General features: G+C 37.8%; 2 protein-coding genes across 2 annotated transcripts in view; one reads left to right on the top strand and one right to left on the bottom strand.

Moving 5' to 3' along the window:
* Positions 1-1,778: 1,778 nt before the first annotated feature.
* On the bottom strand, positions 1,779-2,624 carry LOC145985494 (uncharacterized). The gene has a single exon (XM_083119565.1). The coding sequence runs from the start codon at positions 2,622-2,624 to the stop codon at positions 1,779-1,781; it is 846 nt and encodes a 281-aa protein (XP_082975691.1).
* Positions 2,625-18,019: 15,395 nt separating this feature from the next.
* Positions 18,020-23,969, top strand: part of LOC145985493 (uncharacterized) — an 85,481-nt gene continuing 79,531 nt past the window's right edge. Inside the window, exons 1-3 of the mRNA XM_083119563.1 lie at positions 18,020-18,107; positions 19,788-19,944; positions 20,687-21,118. Of these exons, the coding sequence (XP_082975689.1) occupies positions 18,020-18,107; positions 19,788-19,944; positions 20,687-21,118 (677 nt within the window). The remainder of the gene's footprint in view (positions 18,108-19,787; positions 19,945-20,686; positions 21,119-23,969) is intronic.

Below are 23,969 nucleotides of genomic sequence, written 5' to 3'. Positions count from 1 at the left end.
GAGAAGCAGAGTGACATGTTCAAGGCAACTTCTGGGCATCGCGCAGATCCAGAGGACTTTTTGGCCAGATTTGTGACGGTGGACGAAACATGGGTCCACCACTTTGACCCCGAAGCCAAACAAAACTCCATGCAATGGAAGCACACTAGCTCCCCAATCCCGAAGAAATTTCGTGTTCAACAGTCAGCCAGAAAGGTTATGGCAATTATATTCTGGGATACTTCTGTTGGATTATCTGGAACATGGAACCACAATTACGGACCAGTATTATGCTGACCTTATGACAAAATTGCGAGCTTTAATAAAGAGCAAGAGACGAGGAATGTTGACACTTGGAGTGCTGCTACAGCAGGACAATGCTCCCGTCCACAAGTTCGGTGTTGCCATGCCTGCAATTCGAGCTGGATTTGAATTGGTGCCTCATCCCCCTATTTGCCTGACCTAGCCCCAAGTGACTTCCACTTGTTTCCACATTTGAAGTAGCATCTCCGTGTGCAGGTTTTTCGGGATGACAATGCCGTCAGGGATGCTGTGAATGCATGGTTGCAGGAGAAAGAGGACATCTTCTTCCAACGAAGCTTTGAAGCGGTGATGGACAAAGTGCATTGAAAGGGCATAGGACTATGTTGACAACCATACTTTCATTTCTGTTATATTTTGTTTTCTTGGTGAGTATTAGAGCATACTGAACGCCCCTCGTACTATGATTTCCAGAAGTTATATTATTTTCTACAGTATTGAATAAATAATGTTAATGTAACAGTTTTAGACCTGAATAAAGGCACTTTATCAGCACCTTTTTTTCACCTTTTTGAAAACATTTTCAGAACCTTTTTTCTCTTTCTCGACCATAATTTTGCACCTTAGAATCCGTTCCCTTGCCATAATAATCAGTTTTTGATAATGATTAAACAATGGATTTACACGGAATTGTTACATAGAGTAATGAACAGAAGGTGTTAAGTTCACAGAAATACCTTTAAAAAAACATAGCTTTGTGGATATGGTATTTATTTTGTTTTTCGATGTACCATTACTACTTTCTTCATACTTAATTTTAAATATCAAACTCTTTACATTTTACTTATGGAAGTGGCAATTTTTATCATGTTTAATTACTATTTCTATCTAGGGTAGACCAGGCCATTACGGATCAATTTTTCTTTACAACGGTTTTTATTGGCCAAGGAATTATTCTATCAACACAAAACTCTACCAAAAAATTAATTATAGTTTCTACTACATGTGCATAGTATTGAAAGAACCAGAAGTTGAAAATATAATTCAGAAAAAACTATTTTGTGAGACACTGTAATTGATCCGTATTGCCCTGATAGTAGGGGTAAAACGAATCACTAACGGGGCAATATTGATCAGTTTAATTTTATGTATATAACATAAGATTAAAAACATAAAAACAAATACCGTATACTGTATTACAGTTTTGGGATCTGACATATACCGCGCACAAATTGTTTTCTTCCGACAGCATTTACGCAACGCTCATGATACCGTTTACGACAGGACTGACATTGAATGCAATCTCCCATCTGTGCACATCATGGATCATCATATGAAATGTTATAAAAACTACAAGAATTGCTAGCAATCATGTCTACATTCGACATGACATTTCTTCGTACGCCCTGACTTTTGAAACGCCCTGCTTTCTGCTTTCCTTTCTAAGTGGATGCCGTGCTTGTGTTTTGTTTTGCCTTCATTATTGAAATCTGTTGTGGAGATGTAATGTGCAATGTTGTTCGGCGCTGTCTTTGTACTCATGTAGACATCACTTTCTTTGAGGATGGCAATAATTGTCGAACTTGTTCTTGTGTGCCATCGCCGCTTTCTCTACTGCAACTTGCTGTGTTGCTTGATGAAAGATCAAACTGATCCTTGGTTGCTGTATCTGAATTGTCCCTATTAGCAATTAAATTTAACTTGTGTGCTGGAATTGCACGCCGGTTTAGTGGAAAGTTTCCAGTGGTCTCAAATGCTTTGACACCATTCCCAACTGTTGCGGCCTCTCTCCAAGCTCTGTCGAAAATACGTCCAAACACAAATTTATTAATAGTACGATTATGGTGTTGGTGTTGCCACTGAGTTGCATACTGGTGATAATACGATTTCAGGGGTTTGAAAACAACATCAAGAGGTTGCAATGTGTGTGTGGTGTGAGGAGGAAGCAATAACAATTCAATGTTATTTTCTTGGCATGTATCTGCAATGTCAAGTGCTACGTGTGCACGGTGTCCATCAAGAACTAGAATAACTTTTCCAGGAGCTCGGTGTTTCTGGAAATGTTGAATCCACACTCGAAAAGGATCTTCTATCACCCATCCGGAATCTGTCATACAAAAATCTGTACCCGGAGGCATATCATCAAGAAATTCATCATGCTGTCGTATGCCTTTAAATATAACAAATGGCGGAATAAACACTCCTGTTGCACTTGCACAAACCAGAACAGTTACATTTTCTCCTCTTTCGGCAGTTGTTAATAACACTACATTACGGGCGCATTTCTGTGCTACTACTAGCGGGGGACGATTGTTCAAAGGAAATCCTGTTTCATCTTGGTTGCAGATGCATTCAGAACGATTTTGTAGGTTACAGTCTGTCATTATCTGCTGTAATGTCTCGTGGAATGTATCTTGCCTGCGAGAGACCTTGTGGTTTGCGTATGCTGAGTTCTGGGTGGCGTTGCTTAAATCCATGGAACCCGTCTTCACCTGCTAGTCCTTATTCTTTATTAAAGGGATGCGGTATGTTCTCTTTCTCTGCAAACTTGAAAACGTATCTTCGCACAGCTTTGAGTGTTAGCAGGAATCCTCTTCGAGCTAAATCACACAATCTCGAAGAAAGAACCTGCTCAAACTAATCACTAAACACTTGCTTTACACCAGGACGACCAACGTCATCTGATCCACCAGATGTTCTTCGTTGCAATGAAGTATATGGCACACCACGAAGTTCCGCAGCTTGCCGAATAGTCTTTTCCCCGGATGTCACCAAACGCACAGCTTCACACATTCCTACGACAGACCACGAATTTCTGGTGGACTTATTTTGATAATCGCGAACCATCTGGAAATTGAAAGCGTCTTGTTAGAAGAGATACTGTTAAGTAAAAGTACGTAAAACGTACTGAAAGTGGGAGATCCGTTTTGCCCCGTTCTGGCCGATCCGTAATGCCCTGATTTACATATTCTCGACGTATGTCCATATAAATAATAACAAATAGGGTTAATCATATCAAATACTGGCACATCGCAAAAACACACCCTACCTTATCGCATGTTAAATTGTAGAGCACTTAAACCCCTACATTCTACAATGCAGCCTTACCAAACGTCGAACAGAACTTACAATGGGTACTTTTCCTGCACCGTCTCCACCAACTTGCTTACAACAATCACTTGACAGAGACGCGCGCCAACTGCCACAGCGAACAAAGACAGGCAGCGAGTAAGCGGACAGATGGCAGCATGATCGTGCCTGCAACAGTTTTCTTTGCAGGTCACGTGAACCTTACATTGATCCATAATGCCCTGTGATCCGTAATGCCCTGGTCTACCCTATCTGTGTTTAAACGTCTCACAGTAATGTAAGGAACTGCAATGATATTTTTTTTGTACTGAAACTTTCAATTTAACTGTATAGCTCTATTTTATAAATCAACGAATAACGCATTTGAGTTACTGTTTGACTTATATTGAAGCAGTGGCGGTTCCTGTTGAGCCAAACTGGAGGAAGCGATATTCCGTCCACGAGTAATGTGAGTTAAGATGACGAGTTCCGAATTATTAAAAAATGAACGTGATAAGAAATTGAGATATTCGTCTATATCTCACGTTAGCACCCATTATTTAGCAGTAATATACAGATCATGAAAGATGGGAGAGAAAATAGGATGCTAGTTAATTTATCGGTTGCATTTTCTAACTTAATAAAGAAGGGAAATAAATACAGAAAGGAAGGCTACCAGACAATTTTAGCAAATTTTCAGAAATTTTTAGTAATGAGGTAATCAAACCATGCATTTTAGATGTAAATGACGTATACTACATCACCGTAATCCAAATGTGCTTTCCATTGGACACAGAAAAATAATAAGAACGCACATGTAGATATTTATCCAGTTACCGATAATTTAGTTTTTCTTCATTGAATATTACTTAATTTATTACTCTATGCTTATGTGATCACCATAAGTGAATAAGATTATGGAATACAGAATGATTTTCTTTTAACTGTTGTTATTTTTCCCCTTGTGTTAACGCCCTTGCTTCTGGCAACTCTTCGTTGGTTACAGTTCTCCGGGAAGAGAGCACAGCTTAGGCTAGGAGTTTAGATTTGGGACGACGACACCGTTTGCCTTCCCGCAGAGGTGCAACCACGATTTTTTGTCTGGGGGTCAAGTACCAAGATAAACGTACCAATAATAATAATAATGTTATAATATTATATTATTTTTGTTATTATTATTGATTTGCTTTATTTTACTTCGCCTTTTGTGCCACTTTTGGCTAATTTGCGAAGATGGGGATGAGTGATGATATTGATGAATAGACACTCACAAAACTCCATGCCCAAGCCGTGATACGAACCCAGGACCAATATTATTATTAGTATTATTATTGTTATTATTAGTAGTAGTACACGTAGTAGTAGTAGCAGTAGTAATTGTAGTAGCGGTAGTAATTGCAGTAGTAGTATCAAAGACGTTTATACCCTCGTAAAGTATGCAAAAAGGAGGTAGAAGTTGGTGCTAAACAATTTGTATTCGAACAAACGATTTGAATTATTTTTTCAGCACGTTCAATTTCACATTAGAAAATAGTGGAAAACAAGCACACAAACTATTTTTGAAAGACAGAAAATGCTTTATAAATGCATTCCAAATATAATTATTTTTTGCATTAACATGTATAACGTTCATGCACGATGTACTGTGTGTTTCACATTATATGCAACATGGAGCGGCGTGGTCAATAAATTGTGTACGTACGTATTCAACGTTTCATTAATACATATTATACACAACAGGCATATCCAACTTCAATCAAGACTGATCTACTTTTTATTGTCACAACAGGCAGTGAGCTACTGTGAGTTGAAATGAAATGGCTTACCTTTTGGTTAGTGAGGCGTCTGAGCCTGCATGTCGTTCACCAATCTTTGGAAGTCAATCGAGTATTCAATAAGGGCCAGTTTTAGGGAATCCTCGAGATGCTCATCTGCCATGTTGGAACGTTGTTTACTCCTCAGTCAACATTAGCTCTAATTTGGTTTTGTGCAGGGACGGCGACAGGGGTGGGCACGGGTGGGCAAGCGCCCACCCAAAAATTTCTGTGCCCACCCGATTGCCCACCCAATCAAATTCAGTAAGTACATATACTTGAGGATATAGGAATGATTCAATAAATAAGTGTATTCTGGTGTCCATAACATGTACATTTTACTTGTGAATATTATTTATGCTAGAAATGTTCACATATTATCATCCCATATAAAGCCAATTTTCTCATTAGAAAGTGAAAGTAATTACTAGAGCTATTGAAACAAAAACTGTAATCAAATTAATACTTCCATGATTAAAAGCAGCTAGTAGGCTTAGGAGGCTCAAAATTATGCAGGGTATGATCAAGATTGAAGACTGCAGCTCCGGGCCATCACTAGGAAAGACTGCTTTGAAAAGTACCACATAATGAAAAAATTAGGTACTTCGGATGTGGTAAAAAATATAATAACAAACCATACCATGTAACTTGGCAAGAAGTTATAACTGAAACTGGGTAGAGGGGATTGGAGTGAGGTCTTGGTGCTGTAAGCTTCGGGTCTCCACATACGTATATAAATCCCAGCCTGGGTATGGTTAAAATAATCTCCAAATAAACAAATAAAAACACCATCTTAGCATTACTTCTCCAGCAACACAATAAATTATTTCGACTTTTTAATTATTATTATTATTATTATTAGAATAATTTAATCAAGAAGACTTAGATGGACAGGCCATGTGACACGAATGGCAGAGGAAAGAATAGTTTACAGGATTCTTGTTGGGAAACCTGATGGTAAGAGACCAGTAGGAAGGCCAAGACGAAGATGGAGGGATAACGTTGAGATGGACCTAAAAGAAATCTGTAAGGTTAGGAAAGATTGGATTGATCTTGCCCCGGATAGAAACAGATCGAAGCCTTGTGTTTCTGCAGCCATAAACCTTCTGGTCTAAGTATGCTAGAGAGTATAATATAGTTTTGATTACCTCTGTATGGAAATTCCAGAAGTGTCCTTTTTATTTCATTACAATTTTTATATACCTGTCATCTTCAATTATCAATATGGCATGCGAAATATCAAATTTATATTCGTTCTACTAATAAGAAGGAATCACAATAATCACTACAATACCGAAGTGAATACATTTTAATAAACCAGTTATGTATGTAAAAAGCTACAGAATTATTCAATTGCTAATGAGTGGCTTATCATATTTAGAAATCCTCTTTCGATACACAAATTTTGCCACACGAATCAGCCGAAAATGTCGACAGAATCTGTAGATGTAGCTGAAGTAAAGAAAAAAAGTTATGTCACGAAGTATCCAGAAGATGATTTTGTTAGTTTGTTTTTAAGCCCACTTTTATGCTCAGATGGGCTAATCGGGACTAAGTCTACAGTTTAACGTGTAGTCCGAACCAGTGTGCATTGTGCTTCCACCAGGAGAGGCGGGAGTCTAACACATGATCTCTTCATTATAATGCGACAGCGTTATGCCAGTGGGGGAAAAATATACAGAAAGAACTCTCACCAAACGTGTCATTTTATCACCACAGAGGATGCGTCCATTTTAAGAGGGTGATTGCCTGAGACAAATTGAGACTTTCGGAAAACAGTCATTGCTCACGGAATTAGTTGCCTTGATCCACCAATGAAACGCTGTGCAATTGAAACTACCATCTCAACTTTCTAAGAGGTACGAGCTAATGAAACTCCATTTTTGGAAGAGTAAGTTGTGGTTGATTTGTTTTATTTAAAGCCATTTCAATTGTGATTAGATGAAAGTAACGAAGGGGCGAAAACAAATACATTCTGACACTCAAAATACACTACAAACCCTCATAAATTATTACTTTGACAGTGGTTCCAGACTCCAGAGACTAGTTGTCCTGAAAGCATAAAGTTTCCAGGGTATGCTGCACAGGTTGACATTCTAGTGTATTCGAAATGGTCAAGCCATACAACCCAAGTCATCTATATAAAATAGATGAATTATTACTCTTACGGTGATGAACTTCGATGAATACATTGTGTCCTAAATCATTTTGTTGCCTCAAAAAATATGTTCATGTAACCATACGTGTGTTGCTTCTCCCGCATTAGTAACATGACAGTTCAGAAAACGAATAGCAACTTAGCTATTAATCTCTTCAATTCTGAACAGATTTTTCAATCTTACTTGTTTATTACTTATGAATGATATTTTGTCAAAATAGTCTTTGATTAGCCTAGGACAATGAACAAAGAATTTGTTTTCCGTGTGTGTTTTAAATCATTCCTAATAAGATGTTAATTTTAATCCAAACATTCAGTGGCGGCGGTTAGGAGGAGCGGGAAGTGGGGGATGCAGTTCCCCCACCACATTTTGCCACTTTTTGTCCCCACACTATGGCCTCTTTATGCTAAGCCTTTTCTACCAAGAAAAAGTATATTGTCCTTGCCCCTCAAATGTTGGCACCCAATCGCCGCTACTACAAACATTCAGATAGATTTTTCAGTTGTACAAAACTTGTAAGCTAAGAAAAGTGACTCCCAAGGAGTAAGAAAACTCTTTCAGTTAAAAACTCATACGATGAAAATACTATGCTCAGGAACATGCATTTAAATTACGAGAAACTTCACGATTGTCTAACATCGCACTTTCTATCACTGTCGCTCCGGCTCCCGTGGAGGAGTGGTTAGCACATCGCGCTACAACGCCAGGGGTCCTCGGTTCGAATCCCGGTCTGGGCATGGATGTTTGTGAGTGAGTGTCCATTCATCAATTTCAGCATGTCATCACTCATCCCAATCTTCGCAAATTAGCCAAAAGTGGCACAAAAAGCGAGGTAAAATAAAGCAAATCAATCAACCAGTCAAATCAATTTATCACTTTCGCCGAATACATAAAATCAAGTATGTCTTGTATTTGCAACACAAGCTTAAACCTAATTCACATTTATTTCACTGTATTAACATGCATGAAATAATGTGGTTAGAATGTACGGCTGCACAGGCTAAACACTTCCTTGAAATAATTGTGTCCATCAGAGACAGAGCGAAAGGAAATGGAACAAGATGGGAGGATATATTAGAAAATAATAAAGAGGAAACCCGGATAGGGAAAGGGGAAAGAAGTAAGAGGAGAATTGGGAGTGTAAGAGAGAGGGGATACATACGTCTTACATACACGTATAAACTATAAATGGTCTTACATTTATACTGCCCACCCTAATCTATCAATATGGCACTTCTGCCCACCCAGTCGAAAATTTCTGGCGCCGTCCCTGTTTGTATGATGAAACTGTACTCATCATTTCATCAATGCATTTCTTTTTGCCTTGTAGTGCAAGGTTCATTTCACTTAATTTACCTGTAAAGTCGGCTAGAAATGCCAGATCAAATAACCACTCATCATTTTCTAATTCTGGTTTCTGGTCTCCCCTCTCCTTCAAAAAAGACGTAATTTCACTCAGCAAACTACGAAATCTTTGCAAACATTTGTACCTACTCAGCCACCTGAGATCAATGTGAAAAATGATATCAGGTTGCCTTTCCTCAAGTGTGAGATTAAATAGCCGCCTTTGAAGTGATTAACCACGAATAGAATTTGCTATTTTAAAAGCTACGTCCATGACTGTTTTTGTGTTAAGCCTTTTGGTTGCCAAAACTTGTTGATGGATAATACAGTGGTATACAAGGAAATCAGGGAAGTCTTCATGCTGTCAGCAGAGGGCAGACGATAAAGTCATTAACGTGCCCGGTCATTGATTTTGCCATCAGTAGTAATGGAAAAAAGTTTGTGCAATGGAACATTAAGCTTTGTAACAAAAGAGTGAAACGAATTAAATATGTCCTGACCTGTAGTTCTTCCTTTCAAAGATATCATTCCTAACAGTTCTTCTTTAACTTTAAAATCTAACAAAACCATCCTAATGAAAACTAGTAACTGAGCTGTGTCTCTGATGTCCGTAGATTCGTCCAATTGGACTGAGAAAGCAACACAATTAGAAAGATCTTTCAACAATTGTTCATTTATGTTTTGACTCATTTTCTCGATTCGCCGCACGACAGTGTTTCGTGATAATTGAACATCTTTAACAGCAGCTGAGATCTCTTTCTGGTTCTTATATCCTCAAAAAGATTATCGGCTATTTCCAGAAAACACTCTTTTACGAATTCCCCTTCGTTAAACGATCTGTAATTTTTAACTATCAGGTGGCTAACTTTGAAGGAACACAGGGTAGCTTTGATGGATTGTGAGGTTGGTTTCATCTTAAATTGTTGTTGAGCAACTAAATTTGACTTAAGTTCTTTCAGTTTAGCTTAACGAATGTCAGTTTTAAGCGGAAAATCTGTATCGTATTTATTGCTATTCAGTGCTTTATAATGACGTTCTAAATTGCCCTTTTTTGGCAATGATATTGAGGCATTACAAATTAAACAACAACATTTGTCTTTTACCATTACAAAAAAGTACTCGCTTATTTAATACATTACACAAACAATCAATCCATCTCACAATAAATCATGGTTGCGTCGTCGCCTTGTAATCAAGGGGTCCCGGGTTCGATACCCGGTGGAGGCACATAGTGGTCCGGTTCCCACTTCAAACTGTAGGTCCAGTCCAAATTAGCCTTACTGTGCATAAAGTGGACTTAAAACACCAAATCAATCAATCAATCACAATAAACCAACAGCAAGATTTACATAAATGTTCTCTCAAATGTGCACGCTCCCTTTCTTCAAAACAATTATTAATGTATTTAAAACAAACTCAATTAAAACAAGTCATATTTCTCTCTCTGGTAATTTAAAAAGCATTACAGAGAATTGCGAGCGAAAGGAGCAAGAATATTTTTGATCCAATTTTTTGCAGGCTGAAATCAATATTGATTTAATAGGGTGCCAATAATTTCACGGGACGCCAATTCATTCTCTCCTTTACAACTTTTGTGCCTCTCCAATAGTGCAGTGGTAGCATCGTCGCCATGTGATAAAGTGGTTCCGGGTTCGATACCCGGTGGAGGTACATGGCACAGTGGTTTGTATCCCACCTTAAACTGTAGGTCCAGTCCCTATTAGCGTCTGTGCGTAAAGTGGACTTAAAACCACAAATCAATTTTACAACTTATTTTCATTTATATCGTTCGGCGTCCAAGGCCTACTCCCGCCGACCCTAGCTACGGTTCTAAACTTGATAAGACTAAGAAAAGCAGCCATTTCGAGCGAACCGAACAAGAAAATTTTACGAGAAGTATTTTTATTTCCATAAAATGTGAAGTTGTGGACGGTAATTGCCCCCTGCAGGTACACTTGGCTGCCAATGTTTGACCCCCCTTGCCCCCCTAGAACTTGTTTCCGTCCAAGGTTGGGGTGGGAAATGCACCCTGCTTCCCTGTGGTTGAGCCATTGCCCTCCCGTGCATGTTATTTTCCCCCATCTGCCTCGCCAGAGAATGTCCACAGACACATGAAGCGCATGCGCCTGGAGTGCGGCACACCACGATAAGTATCTCGCCGTAAGAGTCAAGTTTCGTATTCCCGCACTGTGGCCTGCAAACTTCGCACTTATCCCGGAAGAAAAATTATAATAAAATCAACTAACCAGCGATCTGTAATCAACCAAATATTTGCAATTCAGACACTGAGAAAATATAAATCTTAATGTAATGTTTGTTCACTTGTGGTCACACACGGCAGTACAACGTCCCCATCGTCCTTGTGGGGGGCCGCCTCTGGGTTTTTGGGTTGGTGTTTTAAGTCCACTTCATGCACAGTAATGCTAAACGGGACTGGACCTACAGTTTAAAGTTTGATCCGAACCACTGTGTCCCCACCGGGAATCGAACCCGGGACCCCTTGATTACAAGGCGACGACGCTACCACCGCGCCAAATGGGAGGCCCTGGACCACTTCTGCATTGAAGCACAGAATATCCTACGTCTTAATATATTCTTGTTTAGTGAATAATTTGAGTCGTCTCCAATAGCTTTAAATGTATCAAAATAATTAGGCTTTTCAGGTATTCATAGTAGTACTCGTATAATTATTTTCTGTAAGTTTTCAATTCGTGACTGAATTGGCACTGGGTGGGGGTGTGGTGCCCCTCCTGTACCACCATAGGCGCCGACTCCATGGGGCTTTGGGGGCTCCAACCCCCCCCCATGTTAACGATGTGGGGGCAGAGCCCCCAAATAATTTTGCATAAGAGGATCTAATGTGTTATTTCGCTTCTCGTGTAAAGTTAACTCTGAATTGTGCCACATGAACTTAACTTTAAATACACATTTGAAATGTTCTAGACCATCAACTTTGAGGAGGGACTATGACCAGAGACAGCAAAACACATGACTTATTACTATATACTAAGTATATAATTATGAGTATTGTTAACATTTTTACTAAAAAGAGTTTCAAAAGAAGATTTGCATGAACTAGGAGAGTGGATGGGACGTTCGGGCTACAAATGGCTCTCACACGACATTCAGAACGAGAGCATTGATATATTAGGGAGATCTGTTTTGCGCTCCGTGGTAGCAGATATTAAAAGTCGGGAACATTTTGCTATTATGGTTGACGAAACTTGTGACATATTCATCCGTGAACAATTGACATTTTGCATTCGTACTGTATAAATGAAAATTTTAATATTTTTGGGGATTTCATGGGCTTTTACGAGATTCCGAACACAGAGGTCAAAACTTAAAAAAGGGAGGGAGTGAGTCATTCATTAATTTATTCCAGTGATCTGTGCCTCCCCAATAATTTTGACAAGTCGGCGCCCCTGTGTACCACCTATCCCCTTTACGCCAGGTTCTGTTTCTAAACGTGTATATTAATGATATATAACTTATACACTACACTCTGTGCCACAATTGCTAAAAAAAATAATTAAAAAATCGGTACACACGAGGACAAAAGTTTTACCATCAAGAGAGATTTAAGAAATGGAAATTTCACTTTTTTCCCTTTTAGAAGGGAAAGAAAACTGCCGAGTTTTGATGGTTTTAAGGAATTTTTCCCCGTATTGTGTGGCGTTCACAAGTCAATCATTTGCACGATTACATTTCGTTCATAAATATTTGAAACTAAAAACGCGAAGGTGAAGATACAACTTCTATGGGTCTATATATTAGTGAAGGGCCTCCCCCATGGCGCAGTGGTAGCGTCTTTGCCTTGTAATCAAGGGGTCCCGGGTTCGACACCCGGTGGAGGCACAAGTGGTTCGGATCCCACTTTAAAAAACTGTAGGTCCAGTCCCGATTAGCCATACTGTGCATAATGTGGGCTTAAAACACCAACTCAATATATTAGTGAAATAACTGAGCAATATGCAGTTCACTACTACCTATATTTCCATTACTTGTCACACACATTACCACATAATGACTATAAATTCTTGTTGCTATAGCAACGTTAGAATTCCAAATATATCGTTTATACAGCGTATAGTGCAATAAATAACATAAAACATAATTAACGTTGTACAAAGTAATAATTATACATTTTTAAACGTTAATATAAAGTGATTTGTATAATATGAAATTAATAGTTTATATAAACATATAATTAATTATATTGTGAGGATCCACAGGACCGTCACAACATTCCCCTCCTCCGGGAAAATGAAAACTACGAAACAGCGAGGAAGAGTTTTCATTTAAAAATCAGTCAGATGTTTATCAACATAACTAAAACAAAGTTACAAATGCACAATATTGTCTGACATTCGGCAACAACTTGCACATAAACAGATTTGTGCCTAACAGGTAATAACAAATCAGATCATAATAGAACATTCAATTGTACAAAATAATAAACAGAATGGTTTCCTTTTTCCAGTATCTACTCTCATAAATTTAATTTTCAGACAAGAGTTGATTCCTCTTTTCTTCCGAACAGTTAAACACTCGAAGATTTGAAAAGTTCACCTTGTCATAATTTTGCTGGTTCATTGTGTAAAGAATTGCATTATTGTCCTTAATTTCCTTGACAAGGAATGGCCCAATATACAAGTTGAACAATTTATGAATCTGGCTGTTAATTTTAGAACTAACTTGCCTATTTTTTATCATAAACAAATCTCCTGTTTGAAGTTCGATCGAGTTCAATGCATTCTTAGTCTTTCTACTTCTTCTAGATTTTCTAGTCCTGATTTCTGCTAAAAACAATTTGCGTTTCCATGGCAAAGATTTAATTTGTTCTGGCCAGCCGATTTCTTCAAATATTGAGTCCTTCATATCTTCATGTAAGAAAAGTTCACTAGGAGATAATCCGGTAACTGAAGAGCATGAATGATTTAATAACTGAATAATAGAATTTATTCTTGGATACCAAGTGGTGTGATTATCATTGCAGAATAATCGCAGTAACCTAACAATCTCCTTATTGTACCTCTCAATAGGATTAGATTTCGGATTGTATGTAGTGGTAGTAATATGCTTAATTTTCCTTGAATCCATTTAGGTTTTCCACTCATTTGATGTAAATTGGCTTCCACAATCTGATAATAATACATTACATACAGGGTAATGTTTAAAATATTGTTCTTCAAAACGATTGATAATTTCCCTGGCAGTCGCTTTTCTTAACGGATAAATCATAACAAACTTTGACATAACGTTTACAATTGTGAGGAGATATTCATATGTACGTGATCTTGGTAATTTTCCGATTAAATCAATAGAGAGGAAATCGTGTGGTTGGTGAGAAACGACGTGATTTATCTCTCCGCAACGGCCGACCTACAATCTTTGTTCGTGCACATTCTAAGCAATCTTTCAGGTAATTTCTAATTGATTTTCTCATGTACGTCCAAAAATATGCTCTTCTACAAGCTGTTAAAACCTTCTGATAACCAAAATGTCCATTTAAATCTTGCATTTTGTGCAATACCAAAGGTATAAGCTCACGTGGCACTACAAGTTTACAAATTTCATCTGAATTGGGTTTATAAAAAAGAATTTTGTTGTGAAGAAGATATTTTGAAAAGTTTATCCGTTGTACTATCTTCCAGGTGACAGATTATATTATTGCATTTTTCATCTGCTCGTTGACCTTTTAACCAAATAGAAGAAGTATCATCTTGTGAATCTTCCACAATTACTTGATTGATATATAATTTATCATCAAGTACAGAATAAGTAGTACAAGGCGGAAATCTGCTCAACGTATCAGCAATATTATTAGAAACTCCTGGGACATGATATAACGTGAAATCAAAACACTGCAGTTTGAGAGCCCATCTCGTAAGACGAGAATTAAGTGATTGTGCAGTTTTAAGCCAAGACAACGACTTATGATCTGAATATAAGTTCAAATCAGTTCCTTTAAGATATATAGCAAATTTCTCCAGAGCAAATAATATAGCTAAACATTCCAATTCGTGTGTACTATATGTAATCTCTGCTCCTCTAAGAGAACGACTGCCGTATTGTATGACACGAATTTCATCATTATCAACTTGCCAAAGTACACAACCTAATCCTTTCTGGCTTGCATCAACAGAAACACAAAACCTCAACTCAAAGTCGGGTTGACTTAATGCTGGTGCTGAAATTAGAGCATTCTTTAATAACAAGAAAGCTTCTTGACACGGAGGTGTCCAATAAAATGGCACATTCTTGCGTAAAAGATGATATAATGGACTAGCGTTATCTGAAAATCCATGTATAAAACGATTCCTCCAATTTGCCAGTCCTAAAAATTTGCGAAGTGACTTTTTGTTTTGAGGAACAGGAAACTGTAGAATAGCTGAGTCTTTATCATGATCGACCTTAATCTCGGAACCAGACACCACATGACCCAAAAACTTAATTTCCGTTTGGAAAAATTTGCATTAGGGAAATTTTATGGACATGTTCGTCATCTGCAATGTCTGAAGAACATAATCAAGATGTTCAAAATGTTTCTCTATTGTTGGGCTAAATATTAAAATGTCATCCACATATATCATCAGAAATGAATGAGTTTCTGGTCCAAACACCTTATTCATTCTCTCAACAAAAACAGAAACAGCTGATTTTATACCAAATGGCAAGTAACAAAACACGTGCTGTCGTCCTCGATACGAAAAAGCTTTGTACTTATATGAGTCGGGCGTAAGTGGTATTTGAAAATATCCACAGGAGAGATCAATCGAAGAAAAATATCTTGCACCCTTAAAATGTTGAAGTAGCTCATTTATTGGTTCAACATGGGTAAGTGGTGAAATTACATGTTGGTTTAGGCGACGAAAATCCACCACTGGAGGCCACTCACCATTAGATTTTGGGACGATATGTACTGGGTTTAAATAAGGCGAAGACATCTCTTTAATTATTCCCCAGGCTTTCCATTTCTCTAGTTCCCTTTCTAACGCTGCTCTTTTGGCGAACGGTACCGGATATACAGGTGCCTTGATTGGTTCCTTTGTGTCTAGTTCAATTTGATAAGGTTCTACGAATGCAGATCGGGCTCGATCAGAAAACAACCTATGATATTCTATTATTAGATTCTCAAGCTGAGACTGCTGCTCCGTGTTGAGTGATTCACACGACCGCACCTTCGTTGTGATCTGATCTAGAGAAACGACAAGTAAATTTTCTGCTTCTTTGACTATAGTAACTTCCTGCATCTGGCAGCGATCCCTATCAGTTGTGATTTTGCTAGAGTTAAATGGCTGAACCAATTCGGAACCAGTAGACGCCATCAAACTAATTTCGTTTCTTCTAAAATCGAGTACAGCTTTGTATTGCCTTAAAAATGGTATTCCGAGAATTAATTCAGCATGCAGTTGCTTCAATACAAACATCTCCAAAGAAAAAACTTCCGAGTTAATTGAAATACTTATAATATTCCGACCAGCAACACGAAACTTCTGATGTCCTGCAAACGGCAATAACTTAAGTTGATCCACTGTATCCAGTTTGGCACTAGCAATAATTGATTTTATACTGCACCATAATTCATAACTGCCTAAATTACACTGGCTTCCACTGTTGATAACACACTGTATCGTAATACCGCAAACTGTTCCTGTGATCAAAGGTTGATCAGTAATAAGAGTAGGTATACCAGTATCATTTAAAATCCAAGTAGGTTCATCTTCGTACCAATCTAATTGGAAAAATATTGAAAGTGGATAACAATGATCAACTTCAGATAAAACGGAATTACTTAATACAGCATACTGACAAGTTGTGCCTATATTATCACTTCGATATGATTTAGACGGACCCTCCATTATGTTAGTGCGAGCAAACTGGTCCACGTTCACCCGCGACGTTCGTTTAATGTTGCTTCAGGGACAGAAGAAATGAACTGTTTACAAGAAGTTTCTCTTGGATCGAAAGATGGAGCATTTTCATTTAATGGAGTATTCGCCACTGCAGTTGCATTGCAACTGTTTCCCGTTGACAACTGAGAAGACGAATATCCGCAATTGGCACATACACTGCATGGTTGGAATGAGTGGAAATTATTGTTACAGAACTGAGAGTTAGGACGCAGTGTAAATTGCTGTTGTTCTTGCTCGTTTCTGGCACTGAAACTGTTGCTCATAAATCTACCATTATTGTTGAAGTATCGTGAGCTTTGTGGACTTCTATTTTGCCGGAAATTTTGAGTTCCTGCACCATTACGTCTGTAAAGATTACATGGTATGTTAATTAGGTTAGGTTTCCCAAAATTATTATTTCTATTAAATATCATCGTCTTCTGGCTGGAGTTTGATTGTTGGTTTTCAGCAACAAATGGAACATCTGTACGTGGAATCTTAATTCTTTTATTTTCATCGCTAGAAGAAACAAAATTAACACTATCATTAGGTCTTACGTTACGTCTTGAACCTTCATTTCCATTAGGTTCATCATCGTTCACAAACGATGAACTTTTAGCAACACTTTGAACTCTCAGTTTTGCCCTTGCACTATAACTTTTAGAATTATTCCCATCATGTCGGAAATTTTTTTCACGTACATTATCATGAACATTAAAACTCTTGTTTGATCTTGAATTCACTAAATCCAACCTCTTTAGTAACGCAATTACATCATCCATTTTAACTAATCTAGCAGCTAATATTGTTTGTGCAATAGATGTGGGCAACTGATTGATTAAAATATCAATAACTTCTGCATCATTCTGACCATCAACTAAATTATAATATGCTGAATGCGTACGAATAGCAAAAATTTCCATACTACTCGTCGATTTAGGATCATATTTACGACTTCTAAGTTCAGATAATTGAGCCTGAGTTAACGAATAAGACGTGTAGTGATTCAGAAATTCGTCAACAAACTGTTTGTACGATGTAAACGAATCGACATGAGTATTATACCAACCTTCTGCAGGTCCTTGAAAACAATTAGTAATACATTCAAGCCTTTGCATGTCAGGAACTTGCAGTAAGTCTGAGGCTACGGCCAGACGAGCGATATTTACTGCCAGAATTCTGCCGTAAATGTAGCTGAAGAAATGCACCCTTAGGTCGTAAATGGGAGTGGCCAGAAGCAGCAGTAATTGTAGCCAGTTTGGCGCGTCTTCAAATCGTGTCGCGAAGGAATGCGCCGGGACCCATTTTTTCCGCAGTATTTGCCGCGTGAGCGTGGCCACGCGTAGCGATATTTGTAGCTGCCACATTTACTGCGGTAATTTAACTGTCGAACTGTACAACTGTGGATTATATTGACAGTGAACATGTAATAATTGAAGTCCAAAAGTATCCCTGTTTGTTTGACACGAATTGTGAGGACTACAAGAACAGAAACATGAAGATGGATGCGTGGATGAAAGTGACAATGGATGTGGTTGGTGAGAAGTGGGGAGATATGACCTCTGAAGAAAGAAACGACATAGGTAAGTACTTGAAACGAATCAAAATGTATTGAAAATACAAAGTACATAGTTATTATTTTTTACACTATTACGTCAATTAGCAGGTTAGGATTTTTGTTTACTACAAACATTGCAATGAACAAGACGAAATGAAATGATATTGATAGTAAATGAAAACATAGTATAATGTATTACTATGCTCGTAAGTGGGTTAAACGAAAGTAAATAATTACAGCCAATGCCAATGGTGTGTTCCATGCAGGGGTGGGGGAGCATAGTATAGAAAAAGTTTTGAACATTTTGAGAACAGCTTTACAAGCAATCGTTTTGCCAGGGAAGTGATCCTTGATCAGAACAAAAATAGGTAGTGAAAGCATCTCTCATCCGAACACCACTTTTATTTCCTCTTGTTCCCTGAGCAGGTATACTCTCTAGTGGACATGAAAGTGTATCCTCAAAGTTGTACCCATCTCTCTTCCTAACAAAATTGTGTAGTACACAGCATGCTTTGATAATACAATCGGCAAACTCCGGGCTAACATCAATGGGGCGATGGAACAGCCGCCATTTATTTGCTAATATGCCAAATGCACATTCAACAAATCTTCTTGCTCTGGTAAGTCGAAAATTGAATATCTTCTTTTCAGGTGTTAGGTTTTTGTTAGGATATGGCCTCAGCAAACTTGAGCAGAGTGCGAAGGCCTCATCAGCTACAAACACATATGGAATTGGATCACCTGCATGTTCACTTGAAAATGTCTTGGGCTCTGGTAAAGATAATGTGTTAGAATAGATTTGTTCCCCCAAATCTGTAGCCTTTAATACATTTGAATCACTTTCTTTTCCATAAGCTCCAACATTTATGTACGTGAAGCAATACTCAGAATCAGCTACTGCCATTAGTACTATGGAGAAAAACTTCTTGTAATTGAAGAACTCGCTCCCACTGTTCCAGGGTTTAATAACCCTGATGTGTTTGCCGTCAATAGCGCCAACACAATGCGGAAAATTAGCTCTGCTTTCGAACTTGTGGCTAATCTGAAGCCAGTCCTCCACAGACTGTTGTTTCATGTATTCAGCATGAAGACCATGCCATATGGCCACACAGGTTTCTCTGACAATGTCAGCAATTGTGGCACGACCAATTAGAAAATCGAAATGCAATGTCCGGAAAGAGCATCCAGAACCCAGGTATCTGAAAAAAAAGCAGGAAGTGATCTTAAATATAGAATAATTTAATTGTAAAAACAAATGTGTAAGTACCATCTAGTTGATGTCCTGTGATTTAAACTGAGATGAGTATGTTCGTTGTGTTTACAGAGTTGCTTTCAGTTACAATTATGCATAAATTGTTTTCAGACACTGTCATGTGGTATATTGTAGCTATAACCATCTCAAAGCTAGTGGCGATTTTATTAGGTTAACGCAATATAAAATACATGTTCAAACTAAAATCCAAATAGCTTTGGTATTGTACTTTCGCCACATGCCAACTGTAGAAACTAGTGATTTGAGAAGCGTTTTCAAAGACATGACTGATCATTTACAGGTTTAATTGTTTATTTAGTTACGTACACAGGAGACGCCACTAGTTTTGAAATGTTTGTACCTTTAAAGTTACATTTGTGACATAGCATTTTGCTTGTAATAATTGTGTGAACAGAGTTCGAATTTTCCTCATGAATGTTATGATTAATTTAGGTAAGGAGGTTCAAAAACGTTGGAAAAGCTTGAAAGATGCATTTACAAGATCTGTGAAATCACAAGATGGACGTAGTGGCAGTGGTGCGACTACAAGGAAACCTTACGTTTACCACAAACAAATGTGTTTTCTTCTTCCGACTTTGCAATCTAGGCAGTAAGTACTACCTTATTTAATTACTACACTAAACTGTTGTTGGACATAGATTTTGTTTCACATTCCAGTACATTAATATATAAATTTCAAATCAGCAGTTTGCGTTTGTTTCCTTGAAGCATGGGCGTATATATAGTTCACGTAAGGGGGGGAGTTAACTTTTGGTATGATTAGGGTTGCTATATTTCATATGTGAAAATCAGAGACGCAGCTGATCTGAAACTTGTTGGAGAGCGGGGGGATGGGGTGGAGGTTCTGGACCTAACAAAGTTGTATGTATGTACAGTCACGGACACTGCTGGGTTGTAACGATCCTATTGAAGAAGCACTGAAGCAAGCCCTCCATGTCTGACCATCATGCGCCGTGTGACTAGACAACCCAACCAACATTGCAATTTTTCGGCTTGTATGCCAGTCACGAGTATACATCTCTGTAAATTGAGCAGTGATGCTAAAGAAAAATACGAGATGAAGATTGTCGGAAGTAATGTCTCGTGTTCACGACATGGAATAATACTCGGTCCACGTTACGTTCCTTTATTTAATGTTGTTTGGGAACGAACCTGATGGACTGGGTTTATATTTTCACTCCTTGCATTACACTGCATTATCGATGATGGGAATGAGTGATGATATGATGAAATTGATGACTGGACACTTATGCCCCGCCTGTCTCTTGATCTGTTCTTCTGTATTATGCTTTTGTAACATGAATGTTTTTCTTTTCAATATTGTTCTGCAGGACGTCCGGAAACATGGATCAAACTGATGACCAAATTGACCACAGAACAGAGGAAGAACTCTCGCAGACCAATACCAGCAATGCCACCTCTTCGACGGAACACTTTAAAGCTGTACCTGCCAAACGAAAGAGGAGATCTGGAGATTCATTTGAGAGGGAATTGTTGGACGTTCTTGGAAAAAACTGGCCCGACCCACATGAAAATGATCCTGACAAAATGTTTCTATTATCATTGCTACCAACTGTGAAAACACTACATCCTTCAGATAAATTAGAATTTCAGATAAAGGTCATGCAGTTGCTCAAGTCTTACGATGATGCTGCTGAACGCAGGGGTTCATTTCAAGCAGTTTCCCCTACAAATTTGCTTCCCCAAACTTCATGCACATCATCATCATCCAGAACTACCGTTGAATCAGATGTTGAATCAGAGTCAGTGTTATCTTTCTTTAGTAGTATAAAATACCCTATTATAAACTCAAGAAAGTATGAACCCCCCTCAAGCAGATTTGGCTATACTTAAAACAAGCTCAACATGCCCATATGAGCTTTTTGCTCAAGTGTGGAACCCCGTCTAATCCAAGATTTTTGTAAAAATGCCCTCAAATATTTCCTGAGAAAGTATGAACCCCCCTCAAGCAGATTTGGCTATACTTACAAAAATTGCATCAGCCGGATTTTTGTCCATAAACTTGTCAAAAATTGATATTTTTTGGCTATACCTGAAATTAAGCTAAAACCCATACCTACATATACATATTTACTTCAGGTTTAAGTTTAATTGGATGCCAGGTTCAATTTTTTTATCTATATGCAGAGCCCCTCTAGAATGGCAATGACCTGGCACTGTGTTATGTATTGATTTTTGCTTCCCAAGTAATGAAGCTTTGCGTGCAAACAATTGCATCAGCCACTATTGTGAGAGTGGTTGAGAAAAACAGATGTGTTGTTACAGTGCTTCTCATACTTACAGGCCTGTTTGTTTTAATATCATATTTCTGGTATATTGAACAATATTTTGCCTGACATCTAGCTTGTTTGTTGTAATCCACTCTTATTTAGGGTCAGGCTTATATCTGTCCCAGCCTGTTATACAAAAATCAATACATAACAAGGTTATTGCCATTCTAGACATGCATGTCCGTGCAGGTATTTGTGCTAGGTCAGTGTGAATGAATATTTATTCTCTTTTTCCACTTGTAGGCTATTGGCTTTACAACCTGTCATAAGATAAGCATAGAGTTTTTGATTTGGACCCCAAGAAATTTTATATAAATACCAAAGCCAAAAAATATTAACACACATACACATACACACACACACACACACACACACACAAAATATACAAAGCACAGTGCTGAACCTAGCTGATATTTTTTATCCAGCATAGAGTTTTGATTTGAAACCCAGGAAATTGTATATAATAAACAACAACAAAAATGCCAAGTCAAAAATATTGTAATCAATGCAATAAAAATATATCCAGCCCCAATTGGGCCAAGCACCAAAAGATTTGTAACCCGGACAAATACAGAACTCCCACAAAAATATGCCCCAAATGCCATAGAAAATATAACATGCAATACTTCACATATAAACATAAAGATACTTGCTCTGCACAGTTATCAATATTGCCCTCACAACCATCTACTTCTGGTCTGAAAAGAAAGCACGAAGCACCTGTTAATGCTGGACCGGCAAAGCAGCCACGCTATGCACCACCTATCCATAGCAGTTTTAATGCCCAATTAAGAGATTATCGGTTTGTATCAGAGCCAAGATGTGGTATTAATAATTTTTTGAACAGTATAAATTCTGATCTGCAGGCAATTCTAAATGCACAAAATGGCTCTTATAAGCTGTCCCTCAAATTGTTTACACAATATAAAAAGCCAAATGGCACAAAATTTACACAGCCCCACATAACAGAAACTGTACCGGTATATTCAAATGCAAATTCAGACAAAATAATAAGCAGTTTAATAGATCAATTGAATATTAAACACTCTGAATTTGCAGCAAAAGAGTCTGGATGGAGCCTATGCGGCTCTCCACACAAGTTATATATTAATATTTCTGAATTCAGCCCATTACAAGGATCTACATATTTGCCATTACCTGCCAATATTAAAAACAAAAGAGCCGTGGTCAATATTGAAAATACCGACCAGAAATGCTTTTTGTGGTGTATTTTAGCTGCTTTGTTTCCAGTTTCAAGGAATCCTGAGAGAATAACTTATTATAAACAACATGAAAATGATTTTGATGAGGCAATGGAGGGTTTAGAATATCCAATGTCTGTTCAGAATATTGATAAATTTGAAAAAAGGGCCAAGCATATCAATGGCAAACAATTATCTATTAATGTATTTATTTGTTCCACTGGCAATTGCTTGATAGCACCTCTCAGAATCAGTACACTTGATGATGAATCTGCAATTCCGATTGATCTGCTCTTAATTGAAGGGGATGGCACATATCATTACACTCTGATACACAGTCTTGAAGCTTTGGTGAGAACACAACTAGACAAATCCAATACAATATTTAAGTTGTGCAGAAGATGCTTAACTGTATTTGATGGTCAAAAAATGGTGAATGGGGTTCGGGAAAAAAATGCAGAAATTGCTAAAAACAAGTTAATTGAGCATCTGAAATACTGTAAAAATCATAAACCTGTTCATATGGTGATGCCCAATCCAAGTGAAAATTGCAAATTCAAAAAGTTTGAAGCCTTGTTGGAACACCCAGCATATATTGTCTGTGATTTTGAATCAAACCTCAAACCTCTTGCATTCTGCAATCCAGATCCTGATGAATCTTCAATTACACCATACCAGTTACATGAACCTTCCAGCTTTTGTTATGTGGTTATACGGGATGGTGTAGCTAGTGAGCCACACTTATACATGGGACCAGATGCCATCAAAATATTTGCACATAGAATAGAAAATGAGTGCCGTGACATAGCATCTAACATCTTATTAAAATCAAAACCCATGTTGCCTTTAACAGAGAAACAGATTGAAGATTTCAACAATGCAGAAAAATGCCCGGTATGTGATTCTGAATTTTCAGATACAAATATCAAGGTGAAACACCATTCTCATACAGATGGTAAATTCTTAATGGCCCTGTGTAATAGCTGTAATATTAAGATCAAGAGACCAAAATTTGTCCCCATATTTTGCCATGGAGCATCCAATTATGATTTTCATCATCTGATCAGGTACGAGGGGTTTGACAAGCAGAATTTAAATATTTTAGCTGAAAATGATGAGAA

The sequence above is a fragment of the Lepisma saccharinum genome, chromosome 3 (assembly GCF_977018435.1).
Source record: "Lepisma saccharinum chromosome 3, izLepSacc3.1, whole genome shotgun sequence".
NCBI classification, from domain to species: domain Eukaryota; kingdom Metazoa; phylum Arthropoda; class Insecta; order Zygentoma; family Lepismatidae; genus Lepisma; species Lepisma saccharinum.
This window is presented reverse-complemented; position numbering and strand designations above follow the sequence as displayed.